Source organism: Salvelinus fontinalis, chromosome 42 (genome assembly GCF_029448725.1).
Source record: "Salvelinus fontinalis isolate EN_2023a chromosome 42, ASM2944872v1, whole genome shotgun sequence".
Classification (NCBI taxonomy): domain Eukaryota; kingdom Metazoa; phylum Chordata; class Actinopteri; order Salmoniformes; family Salmonidae; genus Salvelinus; species Salvelinus fontinalis.
In genome coordinates, this window is record NC_074706.1 from 24,021,894 (window position 1) to 24,045,037 (window position 23,144).

Consider the following 23,144-nt stretch of genomic DNA (forward strand, 5'->3'; position numbering starts at 1 on the left):
TATTTATAAAAAAAAAAAAAAAAAATAAGGTCCCCAAGAACACAGTGACTCCTCCATCATTCTTAAATGAAAGAAGTATGGAAGAGTCACCAAGACTCTTCCTAGAGCTGGCCACCTCGGCCAAACTGAGCAATCGGGGGAGAAGGGCCTTGGTCGGGGAGATGACCAAGAACCCGATGGTCACTTTGATAGAACTCCAGCGTTCTTCTGTGGAGATGGGAGAACATTCCAGAAGGACAACCATTTCTGCAGCCCTCCACCAATCAGGCCTTTATGGTAGAGTGACCAGATGGAAGCGACTCCTCAGTAAATGACACATGACAGCCCACTTGACGTTTGCCAAAAGGCACCTAACGGACTCTCAGACAATGAGAAACAAGATTCTCTGGTCTGATGAAACCAAGATGGAACTCTTTGAACTGAATGCCAAGCGTCATGTCTGGATGAAACCTGTCACCATCCCTACGGTGAAGCATGGTGGAGGCAGCATCATGCTGTGGGGATGTTTTTCAGTGGCAGGGACTATGAGACTAATCGGGACTGAGGGAAAGATGAACAGAGCAAAGTACAGAGATCCTTGATGAAAACCTGCTCCAGAGCCCTCAGGACCTCAGATTTTGCCGAAGGTTCACCTTCCAACCAGACAACGACCCTAAGCACACAGCTAAGACAACGCAGGAGTGTCTTCTGGACAAGTGTCTGAATGTCCTTGAGTGGACCAGCCAGAGCCCGGACTTGAAAGTGATCGAATATCTCTGGAGAGACCTGAAAATAGCTGTGCAGCGACGCACTCCATCCACCTGACAGAGCTTGAGAGGATGTGCAAAGAAGAATGGGAGAAACTCCCCAAATACAGATATGCCAAGGTTGTAGCGTCATACCCGAGGAGAGTCGATGCTGTAATCGCTGCCAAAGGTGCTTTAACAATGTACTGCGTAAAGGGTCTGAATAGTGATGTAAATGTGATCGTTTATTATTTTTTAAATTAGCAAACATTTCTAAAAACCTCTTTTGGTTTTGTCATTATGGGCTATTGTGTGTAGATTGATGATGGGGAAAAATGTTTAATCCAAGGCTGTGACGTAACAAAATGTGGAAAAAGTCAAGGGGTCTGAATATGTTCCGAATACACTATTTGCAGATTTTGCCAGTCACCAGGCATTAGACAAGATCCTGAAGGAGAAGACAGACTTGCTGATAGACTACCACCAGGGGGGTCTCCCACCACTCTCTGTGAAGGCTGAAGCCCAGGGGGACCTGCTCGGTTCATCATGGATACTGTGGTGTTTGTATCATAGGAACAGGAGGATCTCTATCAGCCCCAGGCCCTGCTCCATCCTTGCACTGAGACTGTGAAGAGAAGGGTCTGGGCTGCAGATTGGATCCCTGACTGGAGCCTCTGTCTCTCTGATGACCACCAGGACTGAGGTTGTTCAGTCCACCTGTCCACTGGTTGTGTTCCATGTGGTGGAGTCTCTGTCCTTTGCGTTTGTGTCCTGGTTCTGACTCGGGAAGGAAAAGCGACGGCTCCTGATCCAGGATACTGATCCTGGGCCAGGGTTTATGACCAGCCACCTCAGAGATCCACTCTCTCCCACCAGTAACACTGGATATCAGCAGGTCTTCATGGACTGCAGACTGCAAACAAAGATTGTACAGAAAAGCATAAAGGTTTATATAAGACACTCTTCGCTGTACACACAGAAACATGACGTGATGTTATAAAATGTTAACCACAGTCAAGCCCATCTCTAACACTGTGATTCAAGTACCTAACAATATGGAGCCATTAGAGTTTATTATTTAACTAAAATGTCCATATGTGTTGAAACTCAATCCCTGCAATGATACAAAAAGAACCAAGTCCGTCAGCACTGTATTTAATTTCAACAAAATGGTCATACACTACTTTTATTGCACAAAATGATACATGTGAAAAGTAGTATATTTTTTTCTCACTATGGTAACACTTGAACTTTTCTGTACATCTTGTACCCTCGCTTTGATTAAATACATTTTGGAATACTTTGGAAAAGGTTCAACAATACACACATCTTTACTACTTTATATCAAGTACACTAGGCCTCATTATATTTTTATTTCCTCATTATAAGACACCAGTATCAACCTAAAGGGGCATAGTTGTCACTCTTTATCAGTGAAGTATTTTTACAGACACAATCACAACAACCATCACTATATCATCTACTCTGCCTCATCATACTCATTCTTTCCTCAGTTCACCTCATCCAATTCCCCACTACATCCTAAATCAACAGAATTAAGTACAAACTAACTAGTACTACAATACATGTTACTATCCTCTATACATGGGCTGTGTGCATTTTCTGCTGGTGTATCCTGAGGTAGTTCCTCTGAGAACCTCTTCCCGCAGGGCGTACAGGCAATCATCCTCTCTCCCTTTTGGACCTTCAGCTGGTGGGAGAACCTCTTCTCACACTTGTGGCAACAGTATGATATCTCGCCTGTGTTTACCCACTGGTGCCTCTTCAGGTTGAACGAGTGGGAGAAATTGGCCCGGCACAGATGGCAGCCGAACGATTTCTCCCCCGTGTGCATCCTCTGGTGGAGCTCCACCTGTTTGAGGAAACTGAAGACTTTCCCACAGAATGAACACGGGAAGCGCTTCTCTTTTCCACCGGCTCTACTGATAGCATTACTAGTACTGTCATTTGTCAATGGGCTGGTGCTGCCATTTAGTGTTGAGGCACTGGCATTGTCTGAGGTCTGGTTTAACATTAGGAGAGTGTGAGGAGGTCAAAGGCCAGGGACTGTCTGTGTTGTCGCAGGGTCCATGTTCCAGTTGATAGATCCTATAGATAGCAGCACCTGTTAGGGGGTTAACCTGAGGCACCATCAGTCTCTCTGAATCACAACTATAGGAGCAGGACGGAGCATCGCTAGCTGAATCAGTGTCTGTTCTTTCCCGCCGCATACGGACACCTCCCCGTCCCCACAGACCAAATCTACACCTCGCCTTGGTCTCAGCCAGTCTGTTGTCATGTCAGTCTGTTGTCATGGAGACTAAGTGTGGATGTTGTTTTGTGTTCCACTGTCTGTTTCTGGTTGTGGTTAACAGTGTTGTTCCCCAGCCCAGAGTTGAGGACGCTGTCCCATCCACTATGTCACCTCTGGTCCTGCCCTGATCAATTATGTTTCCCCTGGGCTCTTGGCTGCACCGGTCTGGGAATCCAAGATGGCCACACAGTCTCCTCCATTAGCCTCCCACTGAAAACCTACAGCAAGAGGTTACAAAATAGACTAAAATCATGTCAGAGAACTCTACATATGGAGTTTTTTCCCCATCAAGTTCATACATTATAATTTGTGTTTTTGTATTTGAACATAAGTTGTATTTCATTTCATTTCATTTTGAGAAGGAAGAAAACAAATAATTGCCAGGAGTATTTTTTATTTAACCTTTATTTAACTAGGCAAGTCAGTTAAGAATAAATTCTTATTTACAATGACAGCTTAGGAACATTGGGTTAAGTGCCTTGTTCAGGGGCAGAACGACAGATTTTTACCTTGTCAGCTCGGGGTTCGATCTAGCAACCTTTCGGTTACCGGCCCAACGCTCTAACCACTAGGCTATCTGCTATCTATTACTGTATGTAGGCTATATGTATTTGTCCCTTTCCTTGCTCCACAATCTTTAGTTCACTCAGCAGATCAATTGTCTATTGTCTCCTCTTTGACCAGCAGCAGATCAGGCTTCCCATCCTCCATGTCTACTGACTGTAAGAGATACAGAGTGAGAGGATGTTGGATCAAGAAATCTGATATGAGCACCCTGCTATGGAGCATCTTCTGATTGGGCAAAGAGGGATTGCTATGAGTACTATGCAAACATGTCAATTTATTTGATACTATGCAAACGTGTTAGTTGATTTGATTACTTGACACTCTTTAATGGTTTGTTAATTCAAAAGGTATGGTCCCACACTTAATGACAAAATTAATCAAGACCTTGGCCCTTATCTACAAAGAGTCTCAGAGTACGAGTGCTGATCTAGGATCTTTACATATAATCTTATTCATTTTGATCTACAAGGAAACACTGATCCTAGATCAGCAGTCCTACTCTTAAGAGGCTTTGTGGATACGGGCCCTGACCTAATACCATTCAGACTGTAGTTCACAGTGTGCTCACCTCAGTAAACCCAATCTCACGTTTTTTGCATATATGACAAAATCCCACGTTTTTGTTTGTCTGTTTGAAGTACACCTTTCCATTTACGTGGTCAAACTGATATCAGAGGAATTTGACGTTGATATAGCACCAGAGGATCTGGAACGATGCCAAAGAATCGGGCGTGAAACAGAAGAACGCTAAATATCCCTGCATGGTAATCTTCAAGCTGTGGAACTATCAGACCAAAGTCAACATTCTGAAAGCACAGGGGGGAAAGGAGATCAAAATCCACAGCCAGTCCTTTCGATTCGTCTAGGACCTGACGGCTAGGTTGAGGAGAAAACACAAGGAATACATTCCCATCAGATAGTCACTGAAGAAGAAGAAGAAATCAAATCTCAACTCTGCTTCCCGGCAGTGCTGTGGGTATGGAAGGGAACGCAAAGGATGGAATTCACAAGCGCCAATGAAGCCCTAATCAAGCTACAAGAAACCTTTCCAGTTGAAGAAGGAGAGCCCCCTGTTCTGAGAAACTATGAGCGCACTAGGCTACATACAGTGATGCCTATGATCAGCTAAGTTAAGATAATATGGTAAATTGAGATAATATTCTTTCCCCCTCCCCCCAATAAAATCTATAATCTACTTTCCCCAAGTAACTATTCTTCTCAAGGAAGTAACGATAGAATTAGCCGATGCCAATGGGCTACATGGATACTGAAAATGCAATACAAAAGATAACTATAACTATTTGGTCCCGCTTTTTTTTAAGTGCATCTTATGATAGCTTCGTAAAGCCTTCATATAGGAGTCATAACACTACATATTTGTGAAGTGTCTCATCTATAACCGTATATCATGCTCTATAAAGATTCATAATGTGGCATAACTGTTTGACATAGTTATACATCTTTTATAGAGCATGAAATACAATTTAAGATGATTTGTGGCCCATTTATGCAGTGCTTATGAACCCTATCTCAATGCTTTACGAAGCCTTCAAATAAAGTGGAACCAACTGTTCTATGGATGTGTGTGTGTTTGGGAATCAGCGTAGGTGTATGTGTGTCTGTTCATATGAATGGGAGTGTGAAGGAGGGTGAATTAATACGTGTGGGAGGGAGCGCATGGGTGTGTGGATGCATAGGGTATACGTGTATGTGAATGAAGGAGAATGGATGAGTAAGTCGATGTATGTAAATGTGTCTGAGAAGAAGGGAGGGTGGAAAAAGACGGGAGGTTGGGACAAACTTGACTTGGGTGGGTAAGGGTGTCCAAGGATGGGAGGGTGTGACAAGCTTGGCAAGGATGGGAGGGTGTGACAAGCTTGGCTTGGGGGGGAGGACAACTGGAAGGGGGAGGTGGAGAGGGACAAGCTTGGCTTGGAAAAGAAGGAAGGAAGGATTTATCTATACTACAATGTAATTTTATTTATTTTTGTGACTTGCAAACCTGCTGTAAAATGAATAAGAGTTCTGGACAAATTAGGAGGTCAAGTCATTATTATTCCTTGTTTTCCATTATTGTAACGGTAGTCCTCCTCCTCTTCATCCGAAGAGGAGGAGTAGTGATTCGACCAAGGCGCAGCGGGTTGTGAATACATAATGATTTAATTACAAGACGAAACTAAACACACGAAGAACACTTGATATATTACAAAACAACAAAACGAATGTAGACAAACCTGAACATACGAACTTACATAAAACACGCAGAACGCACAACAGGAAAAATGACTACATAAAACGGAGAACGCACGAAACAGTCCCGTATGGTGTAACATAGACACAGACACAGGAGACAATCACCCACAAACAAACAGTGAGAACAACCTACCTTAATATGACTCTCAATCAGAGGAAATGCCAAACACCTGCCTCTAATTGAGAGCCATACCAGGCAACCCTTTAACCCAACATAGAAACACAACACATAGAAATGCCCACCCAGCTCACGCCCTGACCAATAAACACATACAAAACAAGAGAAAACAGGTCAGGAACGTGACAATTATAGTTAAGTTCCATTGGTGGTAATTGGCGAGAGTGGAGGGATAGGGACGGGGGAGCTGCGAGGGCGTCAGACACTTCCCTGAAGGTCAGTGAGCTCCAAACATATTGGGGACAATTTTTGTTGTTTTGGCTCTGTACTCCAACACTTTGGATTTGAAATGATACAATGACTATTTGTATTTGTACTTATTATGGATCTCCATTAGTTCTTGCCAAGGCAGCAACTAATCTTCCTGGGGTTTATTATGGATCCCCATTAGTTCTTGCCAAGGCAGCAACTAATCTTCCTGGAGTTTATTATGGATCCCCATTAGTTCTTGCCAAGGCAGCAACTCATCTTCCTGGGGTTTATTATGGATCCCCATTAGTTCTTGCCAAGGCAGCAACTCATCTTCCTGGGGTTTATTATGGATCCCCATTAGTTCCCGCCGAGGCAGCAGCTACTCTTCCTGGAGTCCAGCAACATTAAGGCAGATATATACAATTTTAAATATTACATGATATATATTTCATAACACTTTACCCAATACATTTAGTGTGTTCCCTCAGGCCACTACTCCACTATCACATATTTACAGTACAACATCCATGTATGTGTGTCTGTGTCTATTCACAGTCCCCACTTTCCCATAAGGTGTATTTTTATCTGCTTTCTAAATCTGATTCTACTGCTTGCATCATTTACCTGATGTGGAATAGAGATTCATGTAGCCATGGCTCTATGTAGTACTGTGTGCCTCCCATAGTCTGTTCTTGACCTGGGGACTGTGAAGAGACCTCTGGTGGCATGTCTTGTGGGGTATGCTTGGGTGTCCGAGCTGTGTGCTAGTAGTTTAAACAGACACCTCGGTGCATTCAGCTTGTCAACACTTCTTACAAAAACAAGTAGTGATGAAGTCAATCTCTCCTCCACTTTGAGCCATGAGAGATTGACATGCACATTATTCATTTTAGCTCTCTGTGTACATTTAAGGGCCAGCCGTGCTGCCCTGTTCTGAGCCAATTACAATTTGCCGAGGTCTCCCTTTGTGGCACCTGACCACACGACTGAGGTTAAAGTGAAGACTGTCAGATTTTATTTAAGGTTATTGTCATCCATAGGGTGAACCGTTTAGAATTTAAAGCACCTTTTCTACACAGTCCCTTCATTTTAGGGGGCCAAAAGTATTGGGACAAGTTCACTTATATGTGTATTAAAGAATTCAAAAGTTTAGTTTTGGTCCCATATTCCTAGCACGCAATGATTACATCAAGCTTGTGACTCTACAAACTTGTTGGATGCATTGCTGTTCATTTTGGTTGTGTTTCAGATTATTTTGTGCCCAATAGAAATTAATGGTAAATAATGTATTGTGTCAGTTGAGTCACTTTTATTGTAAATAAGAATAGAATATGGTTCGAAACAATTCTACATTCATGTGGATGCTACCATGATTCTGGATAATCCTGAATGAATCCTGAATAATGATGAGTGAGAAAGTTAGACGCACAAATATCATACCCCCCCCCCCCCCAAAATGCTCACCTCCCTTGTTATTGTAATGGTGAGAGGTTAGCCTGTCTTGGGGGTATGACATTTCTACATCTGTAACTTTCTTACTCATCATTATTCACAATTCATTCAGGACTAAGGGTGCGTTCGTAAATACGCTCTGGCGATCTACTCCGATTTCGGAGCACTCTCCTCCACTCTCAGCAGAATAACTGATGAATTTACAAAAGCTCAACACCCCTTGAATATGGCCGGTGTCAGTAAACCTCAGCGAAAAAGCGTAATTCAATTGTTGCCAGCAGCACAGTTACAGTCACCAATGCTCTGGATAACATGAAAACAGCCTAACTAGCTATGCTAGGGCGAGTAAAATGGTCAGAGTGAGGTGTTCTCTTATTTTCAGGCTCCCGAATGGCGCAGCGGTCTAATGCACTGTATCTCAGTGCTAGAGGCGTCACTACAGACCCTGGTTTGTTCCCAGGCTGTATCACAACCGGCCAGGATTGGGAGTCCCATAGGGCGGCACACAATTGTCCCAGTGTAGTCTGGGTTAGGAGAAGGTTTGGCCGGTGTAGGCCGTCATTGTAAAATAAGAATTTGTTCTTAACCGACTTGCCTAGTTAAAGCAAATCAAATCTAAGTTTATTTGTCACGTGCGCCGAATACAACAGGTGTAGACCATACAGTGAAATGCTTACTTACAGGCTCTAACCAATAGTGCGAAAAAAAGGTATGTGTGTGTGTGTGTGTGTGTGTGTGTGTGTGTGTGTGTGTGTGTGTGTGTGTGTGTGTGTGTGGGTAAGTAAAGAAATAAAACAACAGTAAAAATGCATTTGAAAATAAGAGTAGCAAGGCTATATACAGACACCGGTTAGTCAAGCTTATTGAGGTAGTATGTACATGTAGGTATGGTTAAAGTGACTATGCATATATGATGAACAGAGGGTAGCAGTAGCGTAAAAGAAGGGGTTGGCGGGAGGTGGGACACAATGCAGATAGCCCAGTTAGCCAATGTGCGGGAGCACTGGTTGGTCGGGCCAATTGAGGTAGTATGTACATGGATGTATGGTTAAAGTGACTATGCATATAAGATAAACAGAGAGTAGCAGCAGCGTAAAAGAGGGGTTGGGGGGGGGGGGGGGCACACAATGTAAATAGTCCGGGTAACCATTAAATAGAACAGGTAACCTGTTCAGAAGTCTTATGGCTTGAGAAGCCTTTTTGTCCTAGACTTGGCACTCCGGTACCGCTTGCCATGCGGTAGTAGAGAGAACAGTCTGACTGGGGTGGCTGGGGTCTTTGACAATTTTTAGGGCCTTTCTCTGACACCGCCTGGTGTAGAGGTCCTAGATGGCAGGCAGCTTTGCCACAGTGATGTATTGGGCTGTACGCACTACCCTCTGAAGTGCCTTGCGGTCAGAGGCAGAGCAATTGCCGTACCAAGCAGTGATGCAACCGGTCAGGATGCTCTCGATGTTGCAGCTGTAGAACCTTTTGAGGATCTCAGGACCCATGCCAAATCTTTTTAGTTTCCTGAGGGGGAATAGGCTTTGTCGTGCCCTCTTCACGACTGTCTTGGTGTGTTTGGACCATTCTAGTTTGTTGTTGATGTGGACACCAAAGAATTTGAAGCTCTCAACCTGCCAACTCTAAAGTTGGAACTACCTCTGTCACAGTATAAAAGAAGATGTCTGTACTATTTCAGTCAGTTCTCTGCTTTACCCTGCGTGGTGATACAGTGAACCCGTATATACGAAAATTGCATTTACCATTTATCACTTGTGTTAAATAAATATAATTAAAGTATATTCGGTGACTCTGAATCACATTTTATTCTGATACCAGATTCGATTGACGCAACCTTTTACAGTCAGTCAAATACACGTGATAGTTGCTTTGATGATCAGAACATGCAGTTGGACTGCTGACCAGACCAGACACGTCACGTGCGCGAGCGTCGCAAAATAAATTTAGAAATATATGTTATTCAATTATTGAACTCACACGCGCCAACGAGTGTCTGCGATAAGAGGGCTAAAATAGAAGTCCTTTCTATTTCTGACGCAGATTGCGCTGCAAGTCCTGCCTCTCCCATCTCCTCATTAGTTTATAGAAGCAGGTACCCACGTGCCATCTTCTCATTGGTTATACCCACGTGGGTGATTGAAAGACGAACTGTTTTGCCGGTTGTCGTCGTAATACTATGAAAGTGTAGATGGATCACCATATAAATTCAAAGATGAAAAAGCCTGGAAGGAGGAGAGATGACTAGAAACGATTCGGTTGGCCGTTTTATGTGTGGATTAATTGTTGGAGTAGAGGGCCTTGTGCATTTCAGGTAAAATAACAACTCAATGTTTATATCCCAGGACAGATGAGCTAGCAACAGCAAGCTAGCTAAATAGGACAAATTAGCCATCAAGTGCAAGCTAATGAGCTAAATTGCCATACATGTTTAATGCTTTTCGACCTGTCCCCAAATTAATGTCATTGGTTCAGAGTTTGTTTTGATATGTTTTTTTGCTATGTTTTATTTACATTTTATTGACGATAAGGTGATAAGTTGGACAGATCGAGTGAAAAAAGCAATTTTCCCACACGACATGCTTCCCCACCCGCCATTTTTAAAAAGACCCGACGGGGCTCATTGCCTGCTTGAATTATGCAGAAACGGGCAGTGTTTAGGTCATGTAATCGATTTTGTTGGAAAGGGGAGAAATTGTGCTTTACAATGGTATTGACATTACAGTTGATCTGGAAGTATTATGTTTTTGGGGCGCTAAAATAAGGGCAATTGTACGGACCAAGGCGATGTACGAGTTTACATTAGGGGGACAAAATAAATGTATGCAAGATAGCGCGCAGCCGGTTTAGGTTCCGTGTTAAGGACACATCCAACTATGTCGACGATTTTAATTGGCTGATGCGGAACTTGTTCCAGGATATAATCTGATGAGACCAGCTACAATTTAGGGTTTTGTCACCTGCAAGTAAATTAAACATTTTAATTGGCTGATACACATTTTGAGCAGCAGAACATTTTGACATTTAAATTGTTGCTTATGTTTTCCACTAAGTTTGAGTTCTATACTGTATTTACAGATTTTTTTTTTTTTAAACCCACCATGGTTCATATGATGTGGGTAAAAATAAGTCTGCTATGGAAAGTCAGACAAACCCGACTAAACGATGTTGACGTGTACACTACAGTAGGTGTTGGGGTATATTATGTAAGTGTATATTGGTTATAATATTGTGTGTATGCAGAATAGAGCGAGATAAGATGTTATGTACACTAAAGAGAGAGTCTAAATGAATGTCTTAGAATGAAAAGTCCCATTTTGTGTTTATTGAACATAAAACAAGTTATAAATACACCATATGAAAACCACACATAACATCTCAACTAACAATCTGCATGAACTTGATAAATTTCATTCATTCATTTTCTCATGAAATGTGTCTTGGTAAAAAAATTAAGTAGTTGAATGCAAGTAATTAAATAGGCACATTAATACATTACATATGTATCAGACTTTGTAGGCTTATATAATCACACAATGTCTGGATGCAATATTCTACCCAGGAATATTCAACACCGATATAGGCTCCTCTTGTTATTCCAAACGCATCTACGGATCTATTCTGTTGACAAATATGAAAATTAATCTTTGTCTTTAATGCAGGGTTTGATCTAAGCTGTCGAGTGGAATGGTTACTTTTTATGTTATAGAGTGGAATGGTTTTTCTGCTGGTGTATCCTGAGGTAGCTCCTCTCTGAAAACGTCTTCCCACAGTGCGTACAGGAGAACGGCCTCTCTCCCGTGTGGACCTTCAGGTGCATCTTCAGATGGTCCTGGCGGGAGAACCTCTTCTCACACTGGGGACAGCTGTAGGGTTTCTCACCTGTGTGGACCCTCTGGTGCCTCTTCAGGTCACGAGCCTGGGCGAAGCGCATGTGACACTGGGTACAGCTGAAGGGTTTCACCCCTGTGTGGACCCTCTGGTGGACCTCCACCTTCTGGGGGCAGCTGAAGCCTTTGTTACAGAACATGCAGAGGAACCGTTTCTCTTTACTATTGCCGGATGTGGCTCCCCCTCCCTGAGCCTGGGCTTTAGCCCTGTCGTTTGAGTTCAATATCTGATCGAAAATGACATGGCTGTGTAAATCGGAAGGCTCCATCGACATGGACACTGGGTCACAATCCCTGAACACGTGTATAGGAGAGTGGGTCACAATGTTTGTATTTGTCTCTAAGCTTTCCCTGTAATCTAAGAAATCTCTTCCCTGTGAGTGTCCGTCTCCTAGATGACTATCTGCATTCCATGTGGGAGAAGCATCACACTCCACTTTCACAGTTACCTCATCTACAATTATATTCTCCCCTTTCTTATCTAAGCACCCTTCAGAGTATACACTACTACTGTAATGGTTCCAGTCCCCTCTAGACAAATCAGTCTGTGTCTCTAAACCCAAGGATATGTTGCCAGGGTCCATCTCTGTAGTGTAAGAACAAGATGGAACATCACCACCAGTTTCTAACGTGTCACCATCTCCACGGGAATGAACCGTTCTTTGGCTCTGGTGAAATACCAGTAAGTACTCTGAACTGGGAGCAGGAGGACTGCCCAGTCTCTCTGGGTCTGATCGGTGGTCAGATCCTGTGTGTAAGAGCCTTCGTGTTAAAGTCTCGGTGTCTGTCTTTGACTTGAGGACTGCGCTCGGCGTTCCACTGACCTCAGTGATGCTGCTTCGGGTCCTGGGCTGCACTGGGGCGGTGATGGGGTCCTCTGTGGCTACAGAGGGTGCTCCAGTCTGGATGTCTCTGCTGTGCTGTGGGTCTTCATCTCCTTCAGACCTCTCCATCTTGACCCCAGGACCTGCAGCTTCTGCATCTGCAGACTGACACAAAAAAGAGAGGAGGTTATTACCGGTACATGAGTAGAATTGGATAACAATGTCATAGGGAAGTCTCACAAGCTCTCCTATGGCAGATGTACATGTAAGCAAGTGAATAGCTGAGGGGAGCCTTTCTGAAATAGACTGGCCACATTTGATTTACAAAGTAATTCATTTTTATGCAACACTATTACACTAACCTCTATCATGATAACATGCTGGGTTGAGGGTCTACTCCCCTCATCAACAGTAATTGATTGGTCATCTATCCATGTATTGTTCTTCAATGACTTCACAAAGCTCCTGTGGCCTTCAGTGAGATGTCCTTCACCTGAGAAAGTGATTGGGGGAAAAAGAGGTTATGTTGGCTACTGTTTGCTCAACGGTATAGATCCTTTTCTGTCTTTGCAAACACTGCTGCATGAGGGCGAAGAGTGCAATTTGGTTGCAGAACACGGAGAAGTTCTCATTTTAAGGCTTGTATGAAAGTCCTGCTCAATATAACATTGTAAGTGTATGACAACCCACAAATATATGGCTCTGGTTACAATAGCCTCTTTTAGAATCTGAGAGTGAAATACTCACACACTCGTCTCTTTCATGTAGGCTCAGCATTCCTAAACAGTCCCATTTACAAGTCAGAATGTTGAACAAACATCATTTCAACTTACTTTACTTGTTGTCCACCGATTTTGTCCCTATGTCGGAGGTAATCTGATACAAAATATCCACAGGGAAGCGTTATCAACCCTACCTTTAGTACGTTGGTATGTATATTGGTTTGTATTAAAGAAATACAATTCGCACTTGACAAATTCTTGCACAATATGGCCGAGCATAACCGAACGGCAAACGCTTCCAGCTGACTGCGAGGAAACGTGCTTCGGTCAACGTACATGTCAAGAGATTGAAAATACAAGCGACAGAACCTACCGGCGCTGCAAAGAGTCAGGTAAACAACCCTTTCCTGTGGATACCCTATCTCCACCTCCAAAAGGACCAACAGCGTGAACAACCGGTATGGTGTAAATATAATTTTAGTCAACATTTTGGCTTGTAGAGACTACTGCATCTTTTCATGGTTACATTAAGACACCATGGAACCAGCGCGAGATATGGGTCGGTACAACAGTGCAGGGATGGGCTATGCCACTGTACTCCAGATTTGACCTTTATCCACACTGCTCTATCGAGAAGATTGAAATACTGTTAGTTTTTTCCCGGAAAAGTGCCCTTTTCATCCTCATGCTAGCTAGCAGTAGCCACAGCAGCCATATGGAATTGCATGTCACATTGGCTGACACTGCCATTTCAAAATGGCTGTGATACACTACATGGCTCGTCGAACATCTCATTCCAAAAGCATTGCCATTAATATGGAGTTGGTCCCCCTTTGGTGCTATAACAGCCTCCACTCTTCTGGGAAGGCTTTCCACTCGATGTTGGAACATTGCTGCGGAGACTTGTTTCCATTCAGCCACAAGAGCATTAGCGAGGTTGGGCACTGAAGTTGGGCGAGTAGGCCTGGCTCGTAGTCAGTGTTCCAATTCATCCCAAAGGTGTTTGATGGGGTTGAGGTCAGGGCTTTGTGCAGGCCAGTCAAGTTCTTCCATACTGATTTCGACAAACCATTTCTGTATGGACCTTGAGTTGTGCACGAGGGCATTGTCATGCTGAAACAGTAAAGGGCCTTCCCCAAACTGTTGCCACAAAGTCAGAAGAACAGAATCATCTAGAATGTCATTGTATGCTGTAGCATTAAGATTTCCCGACACTGGAACTAAGGGGCCTAGCCCGAACCATGAAAAACAGCCCCAGACCATTATTCCTCCTCCACCAAACTTTACAGTTGGCACTCTGCATTCGGCAGGTAGCATTCTCCTAGCACCCGCCAAACCCATATTTGTCTGTTGGACTGCCAGATTGTGAAGTGTGATTCATCATTCCAGAGAACGGTTTCCACTTCTCCAGAGTCCAATCGGCAAGCTTTACACCACTCCAGCCGACGCTTGGCATTGCGCATGGTGATCTTAGGCTTGTGTGTGGCTGCTCGGCCATGGAAACCCATTTCATGAAGCTCCCGACAAACAGTTATTTTGCTGACAATGCTTCCAGAGGCAGTTTGGAACTGGGAAGTTAGTGTTGCTACTGAGGACAGATTTCTGTGAGCTTGTGTGGCTGAAATAGCCGAATCTACTAATTTGAAGGGGTGTCCACATACTTTTTTTTTATGTGGCTACTGATTGGAGCCCCCCCCAAAAATAAACAATAGTCTCTACAAGCCAGCGTGTTGAATAAAATGTTATTTACACTTACTAACCATGATTGGAGCCCCAGTGCTGCTCATTGTAAACAATGTTAACGGTAGGGTCAGTATCTTCTGGCAAGGTGACCTGCTTTTATTCTGCATCCAAAAGTCATGCGCATTTGTTTATTATATGATAGTGAATATTTGCGCTAGATAGATCGTAATCAGGGAATTTGAATTATTGCATACCATCCAGAAACTGACCAAGACCCAATTCTGTGTAACATCTGACATGTTCAGGGGGGAACGGGGCTATAACGAATCAACTTTATGAACGGCGACAGCCTTCTGCAAAATATACCTCGTTCGATTCCTCTGTATCGGTCAAGGATCTTGACACTACTGGGACGACTGGCGAGGACGCGCTCTGCGCGCTCCCGTGACACCTTCAGTTCGAGTAGCTGTAGTTTCTTCCGCAATGCCCTGTTTTCTTTCTGGCTTTGAGACACTTCCAAACGGATCACTGCATAGTCGTTGTCTACGAGTTTACAGATCTGTGCCACGGCTGCATTCGCTAGCACCTCCATGATGGAGGCTATTTGAGTGTGAAAAACCATACAGTTAGCCATTGTTAACTAACGTGATCAGCTACCTAGTTAGCGTTACCTAGATAACATCGACTAATAATGTCCAGTCTCCAACGCAAATGAAACACTACCTGGGGTAAGTATGCAATGCTGTGATGTTATGCGTATTTTTTTTGTTCCAGTATGTCAATACACGTCTAAATAACAACAATAAAAACGCTAAAGTGGTTCTTGGTCAATGTTCACTTCCGTTTACACTGAAGAGAGAGGATCTTATTGGTGCACGTCATACCTCAAAGGGTGTGGCTAAGTGAAAACGGGTACTGCTTAAATTAAAAAGGTATGCGCCCTGTTCTTTTAATTGCGTTATTGCTTATTACGTTACACATTCAGGGCTCTAATTACCATTATAAACTGGGTGGTTCGAGCCCTGAATGCGGATTGCCTGAAAGCCACGGGTGTGACAGAACATGTATTTTTACTGCTCTAATTACGTTGGTAACCAGTTTATAATAGCAATAAGGCACCTCAGGGTTTGTGGTATATGGCCAATATACCACGGCAAAGGGTTGTTCTTAAGCGCAACGCGGAGATCCTGGCTACAACCCTTTGCCGTGGTATATCGGCAATATACCACACCCCCTCGTACCTTATTGCTTAGATATGGTCTGAATGCGGCCAGGGTACGAGGATCGTTCCCTTTCGAATCCCCTTCCTTCTTCTCATTGGCACCTCGCTGTCGTGTCTTTGCCCATAATTTCTTCTCATTCTCATTGGCGCTACAGCAGACATGCAGCGTTCACAAAGATACACACAGCAAGGCAGTGCTTAACGTGACCACGCCCATGATTAGGGTACAGCTGTAGGATACCCCATTACTCCTATGATAAATTGCCTACTTTACTCATATCCCGACAACGGCTGTATTATTTTTTAAAATCATTTTATTAGCAATAAACATTTTTGATATGCTTGGTTGGTCATTTTTAACATAATTTTGTCATCTTAATCAACAAACTATACTGAACAAATATATAAATGCAACATGCAACAATTTCAATGATTTTGCTGTTACAGTTCACCAGTTCAAATGACGTTGGAGGTGGCTTATGGTAGAGAAATTAACATTGAATTCTCTGGCAACAGCTCTGGTGGACATTCTTGCAGTCATCATGAATTGCACACTCTCAACTTGAGACATCTGTAGCATTGTGTTGTGTGACAAAACTGCACATTTTAGAGTGGCCTTTTATTGTCCCCAGCACACTTGTGTAATGATCATGCTATTTAATCAGCTTATTGATATGTCACACCTGTCAGGTGGATCGATCATCTTGACAAAGGTTTAAATGTTCAGGGATGTAAACCCATTTCTGCACAAAATGTGAAAAATAAGCTTTTTGTGTATATGGAGCATTTCTGGGATCTTTTATTTCAGCTCATGAAACATGGGACCGATACTTTACATGTTGTGTTTTATATTTTTGTTTAGGTACATCATACCTAAAAACACTTCTAAATGTAAAAATGTTAGCTTAATTACGTCACAATTTTTTTAACCCACATCGCCGTGGGCTTTAAACAGTGACCTGGTTCAAAATTGAATGCAATCAACTTTCAGCCGATTCAAAACATGCCTACACGGGCACCCGGGTGAGATCAATCGAACCCCGTCATTCTTTGCTCCTGTCGGGAAAACAAAAAGTAATTATAATATGACCTGTAATTGAATGAAAGAGAAAAAAAATATTTTCAGAAACAAAGATTTTTCACGTTGTCATTATTATTTTTGGGGTTTATAAACAGACGGGAGAATGAGAATTGCTGCCAGCTACTGGATGCATTTTAAATGTAATTGATTTACTGTGAAGAAATGTTACATTACATTCTTTGTTACCATCATCTCCTGTAATATTTACTCCAACCATACTAGTACTGGTTGAAGGGGGGAAGAGATTGAATATATCCCTGTGTTGTACTTAATCAAGTTGTATTAGTCATATGTACGGGATACACATGGTAGGCCTACTGTATACAGTACACTCAGCCGGGTCACCCATGATACAAGTCAGTACTTGATGTCCATCCATGTTTAAGAACGTTGGGAGATGACATGGAAACCGGCCACTAGGGGCAACAGTGAGCGCTGTTACCTTCAAGTATGTTTCCGTCCTGTAATATTTACCCCAACCATACTCGTACTGGTTGAAAGGGGGGAAGAGAGATTGAATATATCCCTGTGTTGTTATAATTATTACAGTTTTATTAATCGATATTCGGGATACACATGGTGTACACCGTCCAACGAAATGCTTACTGGCTTACTTAATCATCCCAATAAATACATCTTACCAGTGTGTTATCCAATTACCACAACTGTAATAATAATCAATACAGATAGTCAATCAACATGATATGATGTATGTCATTTAGATATTTAGATATGACCATACCTGTATAGTTCCCCTTTTCACTTCCTGCTTGATGTGTTCAAAAAGGTGGATAAGGCAAGTATCAGTGGAATGAGCGGTTCTAAAGCCAGATTGGAGTTCATAAAGAACTTTGTGCTCCGAGAAGGTATCCCTCAAGTTGATTTAAAACTTATCTAGATATTGCTTCCGGGTTATTCCATGTAATTTCAGCAAGCTATGACACCCACCATCTCAGATTGTTCTGAAATCGTTTCTGTATTTAGAAACAGATAAGATAAGCATTCTGGAAACATTATTTTGTTGAAATATAATGTGATCTCTGAGAAATTAAGCTAATTGCACCCAACTTATTGTTAGAAAAAAGTTTGGTCCAAATCAGATGTTAGGTGCTATATTTATTAAATATTAAATTAATCCTATAAATTAAAATGGCCAATCTGGTTGAAATCAATTAGCTTAATTTCTCAGATCAATTTATATTTCCACAAAATAATCTTGCAGGAATGCTAATTTTAGGTTTTCTAAGAACAGAAATGAGATCCTGCAAGATGAGTATCGGCTCAGTCTGCCCATCCTGGACCTGCTGCAGTGAGGCGTATTATTGGAAGAGCGGGGAAAAAAATGTCACAATTTGTCAACAGATGGGACAGTTAATAGCACCACGCCAATTCCCACACCTCCAATACACAATTATACAGGAACCATAGAAGAGGTGGCAGAAGCTGCTACTGAAACAGTATGCACAAGCTCCTGGTTCTCTGAGTGGATGTCTTGTTGTTCATCTCTGCAGAGCAGGGTTAGAAGTCCAATCAAAAACGTGACTCAGAACTACCACAATGAGGACTAGGTTGCTGACCCAGTGAATCTTCATCTTGTAGTAAATAGTTCACATCCCCACACTGGTTTTCATCCATTACACCCCCTCATCCTGCACTACTTATTTCATTGGAATTATAGCAGTGTGAGAGAGAGATTGTCAATCAAAGAACCCTTCCACAGACATGCAAAATGGGCTGCAGAATTCCGAATGGGGGTTGTTCGAGGAGAATCCCCTTAGGTGTCCCCTTCTCCCAGTCCCTGTGTAACCTGCGGGGGACAAAATGAAGCACCAGTTGAATGAATGTCAGTCTTTCCGCTTTAGTTTAATAACATTGAACCAAATAGTCATTTAATATCAACTGAATGACATTTTTTTGAATTATGAAATATTATTTAAATATTGTGTTGAAACGTATAGACAGTTGGGAAAACTGAGCATGTTAGAAGAGTGCAGTTTCCCCAAGTGATCTGTTTCTGGGAAGATGGGGGAAGCAAAATCATGAACAACATTACATTTCATAATGGTGGGAATAAGTTTGGCAGCCAAATATAAAAATGTTAATGTCAGTATTACTGCTCCCAACTTATATACTCCGATACAGTTGAAAAGAAGGTGAAGGGATATAATGTAAGGAATCGAGGAACAATGAATTGAGATTGCATGTCCTCTCCCTTCCGCTTCCTGACCTGGTGTTGAGGTAATGCAGGGTTATGCATTCTCCTCCCAGGTAAATGTGGGAAACATGGATGATTCTGCACATTGGCCTGGATATTGATTATGTTTTATGTTATGTCCAGGCAAAGGTTGAAAACAATTTTAACACATTTTTTATGTAGCCTCATCTCTGGTTAAGAAGTTACCGACCTGCTCTGGACACTATGGCCAGTCTTTCATGAACAACTTTTACCATAGCAAAGTTATCACAAAGGATTTGTTTGAGCTGTGCATGGTAGCAGAGGACAAAGTTTCCAATCTACACTGCTTAATGAGCACAAACAAAACAACTGAGCTGGATAACCTTCCTGCAAGATTTATAAAGGATAGTGCTGGTGTCACTGCTAAAATGATAACGCACATTGTAAACCTTTCTATTAGTAGTGGTACATTTCCCAATGATCTCAAAACAGCCCGTCTGTTTTCGCTCCACAAGAAGAGCAGTAAAACAGATGTAGGAAACTACAGGCCTGTGTCAATCCTCAGCACCTCATCCAAAGTTGTTGAGAGATTAGTTTTAAACCAACGTGAGGGATACCTTCTCGGAGCACAAAGTTCTTTATGAACTCCAATCTGGCTTTAGAACTGCTCATTCCACTGATACTTGCCTTATCCACCTTTTTGACCACATCAAGCAGAAAAGTGAAAAGGGGAACTGTACAGGTATGGTCATAAGCTTTTGACACTGTGGACAATGATATTCTCCTGATGAAACTGTAATGCATGGGTCTAAATTATGTAGCAGTGAATTGGTTTAGGTCTTATCTGACCAACAGAACACAAGTATGTAATGTTGGTGATGTTCTGTCAGAGGCCAAAGAAATATCCTGTGGAGCACCGCAGGGATCCATTTTAGGGCCTCTCTTATTTCTTATATACATTAATGATATGCCAGATATAGTAAAGTGCAAACTCCTGCTTTATGCTGATGAATCAGACATACTGGTATCAGGAAAGGATACAGTTTACATAGAGGAGACCCTGAGTAAGGAATTGCATTTTGTTAGAGATTGGTTGACTCTTAGAGATTGGTTTAAAACTTAGATTGCTTAGGGCTGACAAGATAAAGGTAAACTGTGCAGGCAAGGAGATTGAATCTAAACAAGTGTAACTTATCTTGATGTGTCCCTAGATCAATCCCTTTCTGGAGACATGATTGCTGCTAAAATTCTTTCTAAAAAGGTGAACAAATTGAAATGTTGATATTGTAACACTAGATATTTTAACATCAAAGTTACAAAACTGTTTGTCTCAAACTTGATTCAGTGTAATTTTGATTATGCCTGCTCTGCTTGGTTTAGTGGGCTATCGAAAAAGCTGAAAAAGAGAATGCAAAATAATGTTAGCAGGTATATGCTTAATGTCCCCCCTTAGAACCATATAGGGGTACAGGAGTTTCGTGAGGTGGGCTTGTTGCCTTTGGAGTCCGGCGTGGACCAACTTAATCATATGTTTTAACATCTTAAATGATTGTGCCCCAGGTTATATGAAAAAAAAAACACTGATATGGTCTATAACCAACACAGTTACAATACCAGAGCTAGTGTTATGTATTGTAAAATCCCAATAGTTAACAGTACTGCGAGGAGCTATACAGGCCTTTTTCTATACAGGCATTTGTCTATGGAATAGCCTCCCCTTGGAGATCACGCAAAGAAAAGTAGAAATAGTTTTAAAATGCAGGCAAAGGTTTTCATTTGGACAAGGTTGTCGAAGTAAGATAAACCACTCCACTGCCCCTTGCACCCTACTGCTGGTCAGGGGTATTTATTTGAACGATAGGTATGATTTTGCAATGAATAGATTGTGAAATTAATATGGTTGATTTTTAAGGTTAGGGAAAAGTGGAGTAAATATTGCCACTTTTTAGGATGTCAATATAAATCAATGTATTTATGGTTGTTTGTAATTTTGTCTTGCCTTTTAATCATGATATGTGTTATTGTTTACCATGGAGGACCACTTTTAAGTGATATCCTCTGGGTCCATGCTGTGCATTTTGTTTTTTATGTCTGTTACCCAAAATAAATTCAATTCAATAGTAAATACATCTAGCATGTTCTTTGGGTCAGCTAAATACAATCAATGCATGGATCACACCTAAACATACCTAAGTAGCTACTGTATTTCAATTCTCTTTAATTTATTTTTTACAACGGGTGTGTTGAGGTTCAATTACAAATGCAAGCAACTGCTTTTTGGGTGATGCACAGCTTGTTTCATTAGGCGTGTGTAACAGGTCCCACTGTGAAATAGGATAAAACATGCCTGCTTAACATTCATTCCAATGAAAAACATTCACAAATACATGAACCTCTTTCTCAATGACAGACAGTACTTTATATAGCTTTCAATGCTATTCATGTAATTAGTGATGACATTAAAATATGGTCTGGTGGTGTACAAAACCACTACAATAACACCCTTGTGTTACATAGGCTACAACAGTACATACCATTTATACAGGCTAGTAGTAAAACAAATTATAGAAGAGGCATACAGTTTCAATGTAACAAAAACCCATAGGCTAGCTAACACAGAAGCTAAAAATAGTTAGGGCGAATTGGCAGGCTAGTGCTAATGGACAGATCGAAATTCACAGAATGTTTACTTGGAGGAAAATGGGGGAGGGTCATGCTTTTTCAACTTTGGTCAAGGGGAGAGTTTAATATATATATATTTTTACCTAGTCCAGGAGAGGGTCATGTAATTGATAAAATTTAAATATTTCTCAGTGTTTTAGAATTAGTTGCTTATTAGGCTATATATCGGTGTGCGACACGCCGCTCCTCATTTCTGATTCTCCGCTGGGTGCGCAATTTCAATTGAGGAGAGGGCGAAGATGGGGAGGACCAGAGCTCAACTTTGATAGCTTGCTACTACTATAATTGATTTTATTAAAAACAATATGTTTCTTGCCCATGATGTATTTATCAGAGTTATCAGAGTGACTTACATTGTGGTGCTGAATCTTGAAGCAGCAGCAACGCACAATCAATTGGAAATGGACAGCTCATGGTGCTGAAAGTAGACAAATTCGGGGAAGCATAATTAATTTCACCTGTCTTCATTTTAATTGGACTTTACTAAAAACAGGAGGTCTTTGTGTTGGAGCCTATTTCTTCCTATGCAATATCCTCTCATACACCGTATATTAGAGGCTTGGTCCTTCACTGACCCAAAGGAAGGCTATTTAAAGAGTGCATGGTGGGTGGAGGAATTGACCGACAAATCGATGGACATAGCAGCCTATAGCCTAATTTCGTCTGTCAAACAGGGCTACGTTTTATTAAAGAAAATGGCAAAAAGCACAGGCCTACCCCTTGATAGTTTATGATTCGAAAGCAATTAAATCTATATATTATATAAAGTGATCTACAGTATAACAGTGCTTTATGCTAGAAACAAGCTGTGAAATAACCTGGAAAGACGTGACACCGATGCATATGGGGAATGGTTCCCAGCTATCTCATGTGTACATCTCAAGCCACACGGCTACGATTTCTCCCCTATGTCTGTTAAGGCTACTCAGGAAGGAGAAGTTCATGTAACATAGTTTGCACATGATGGGCGTCCATGGTGTGAACGGTCTGGTGCTTCTTCACATAGTTCGTCTCAGTAAAGCGCTTCCAAAACATGGAGCAGGCATATGACTTGTCGGTGTCTGTCCCACTGCTTGGCCTCCCATGTTGTGACCCAATGACACCAGAGAAGGGAGAAGCAGGAGTCGTTGAGCTCCTTCCTTGACCTCTAGCCATTGTTTGGGTGTTGTTGGGATTGTGT

The 23,144-nt window shown here is 42.0% G+C and overlaps 1 protein-coding gene across 2 annotated transcripts in view; it reads right to left on the minus strand.

Moving 5' to 3' along the window:
• The window catches only part of LOC129841223 (zinc finger protein 696-like), a 32,627-nt gene extending 16,965 nt beyond the window's left edge, over nucleotides 1–15,662 (minus strand). The window contains exons 1-3 of one of the 2 annotated variants that reach the window (XM_055909388.1): nucleotides 15,170–15,662; nucleotides 12,761–12,891; nucleotides 10,990–12,563 (exon numbers count right to left, since the gene is read on the minus strand). In XM_055909388.1, the coding sequence (XP_055765363.1) occupies nucleotides 11,388–12,563; nucleotides 12,761–12,891; nucleotides 15,170–15,437 (1,575 nt within the window). In that variant the 5' untranslated portion in view covers nucleotides 15,438–15,662 and the 3' untranslated portion in view covers nucleotides 10,990–11,387. Of the gene's footprint in view, nucleotides 1–10,989; nucleotides 12,564–12,760; nucleotides 12,892–15,169 lie in introns of those variants that run through there. The other variant, XM_055909386.1, reaches the window with a different exon arrangement.
• Between the last annotated feature and the right edge of the window lie 7,482 nt (nucleotides 15,663–23,144).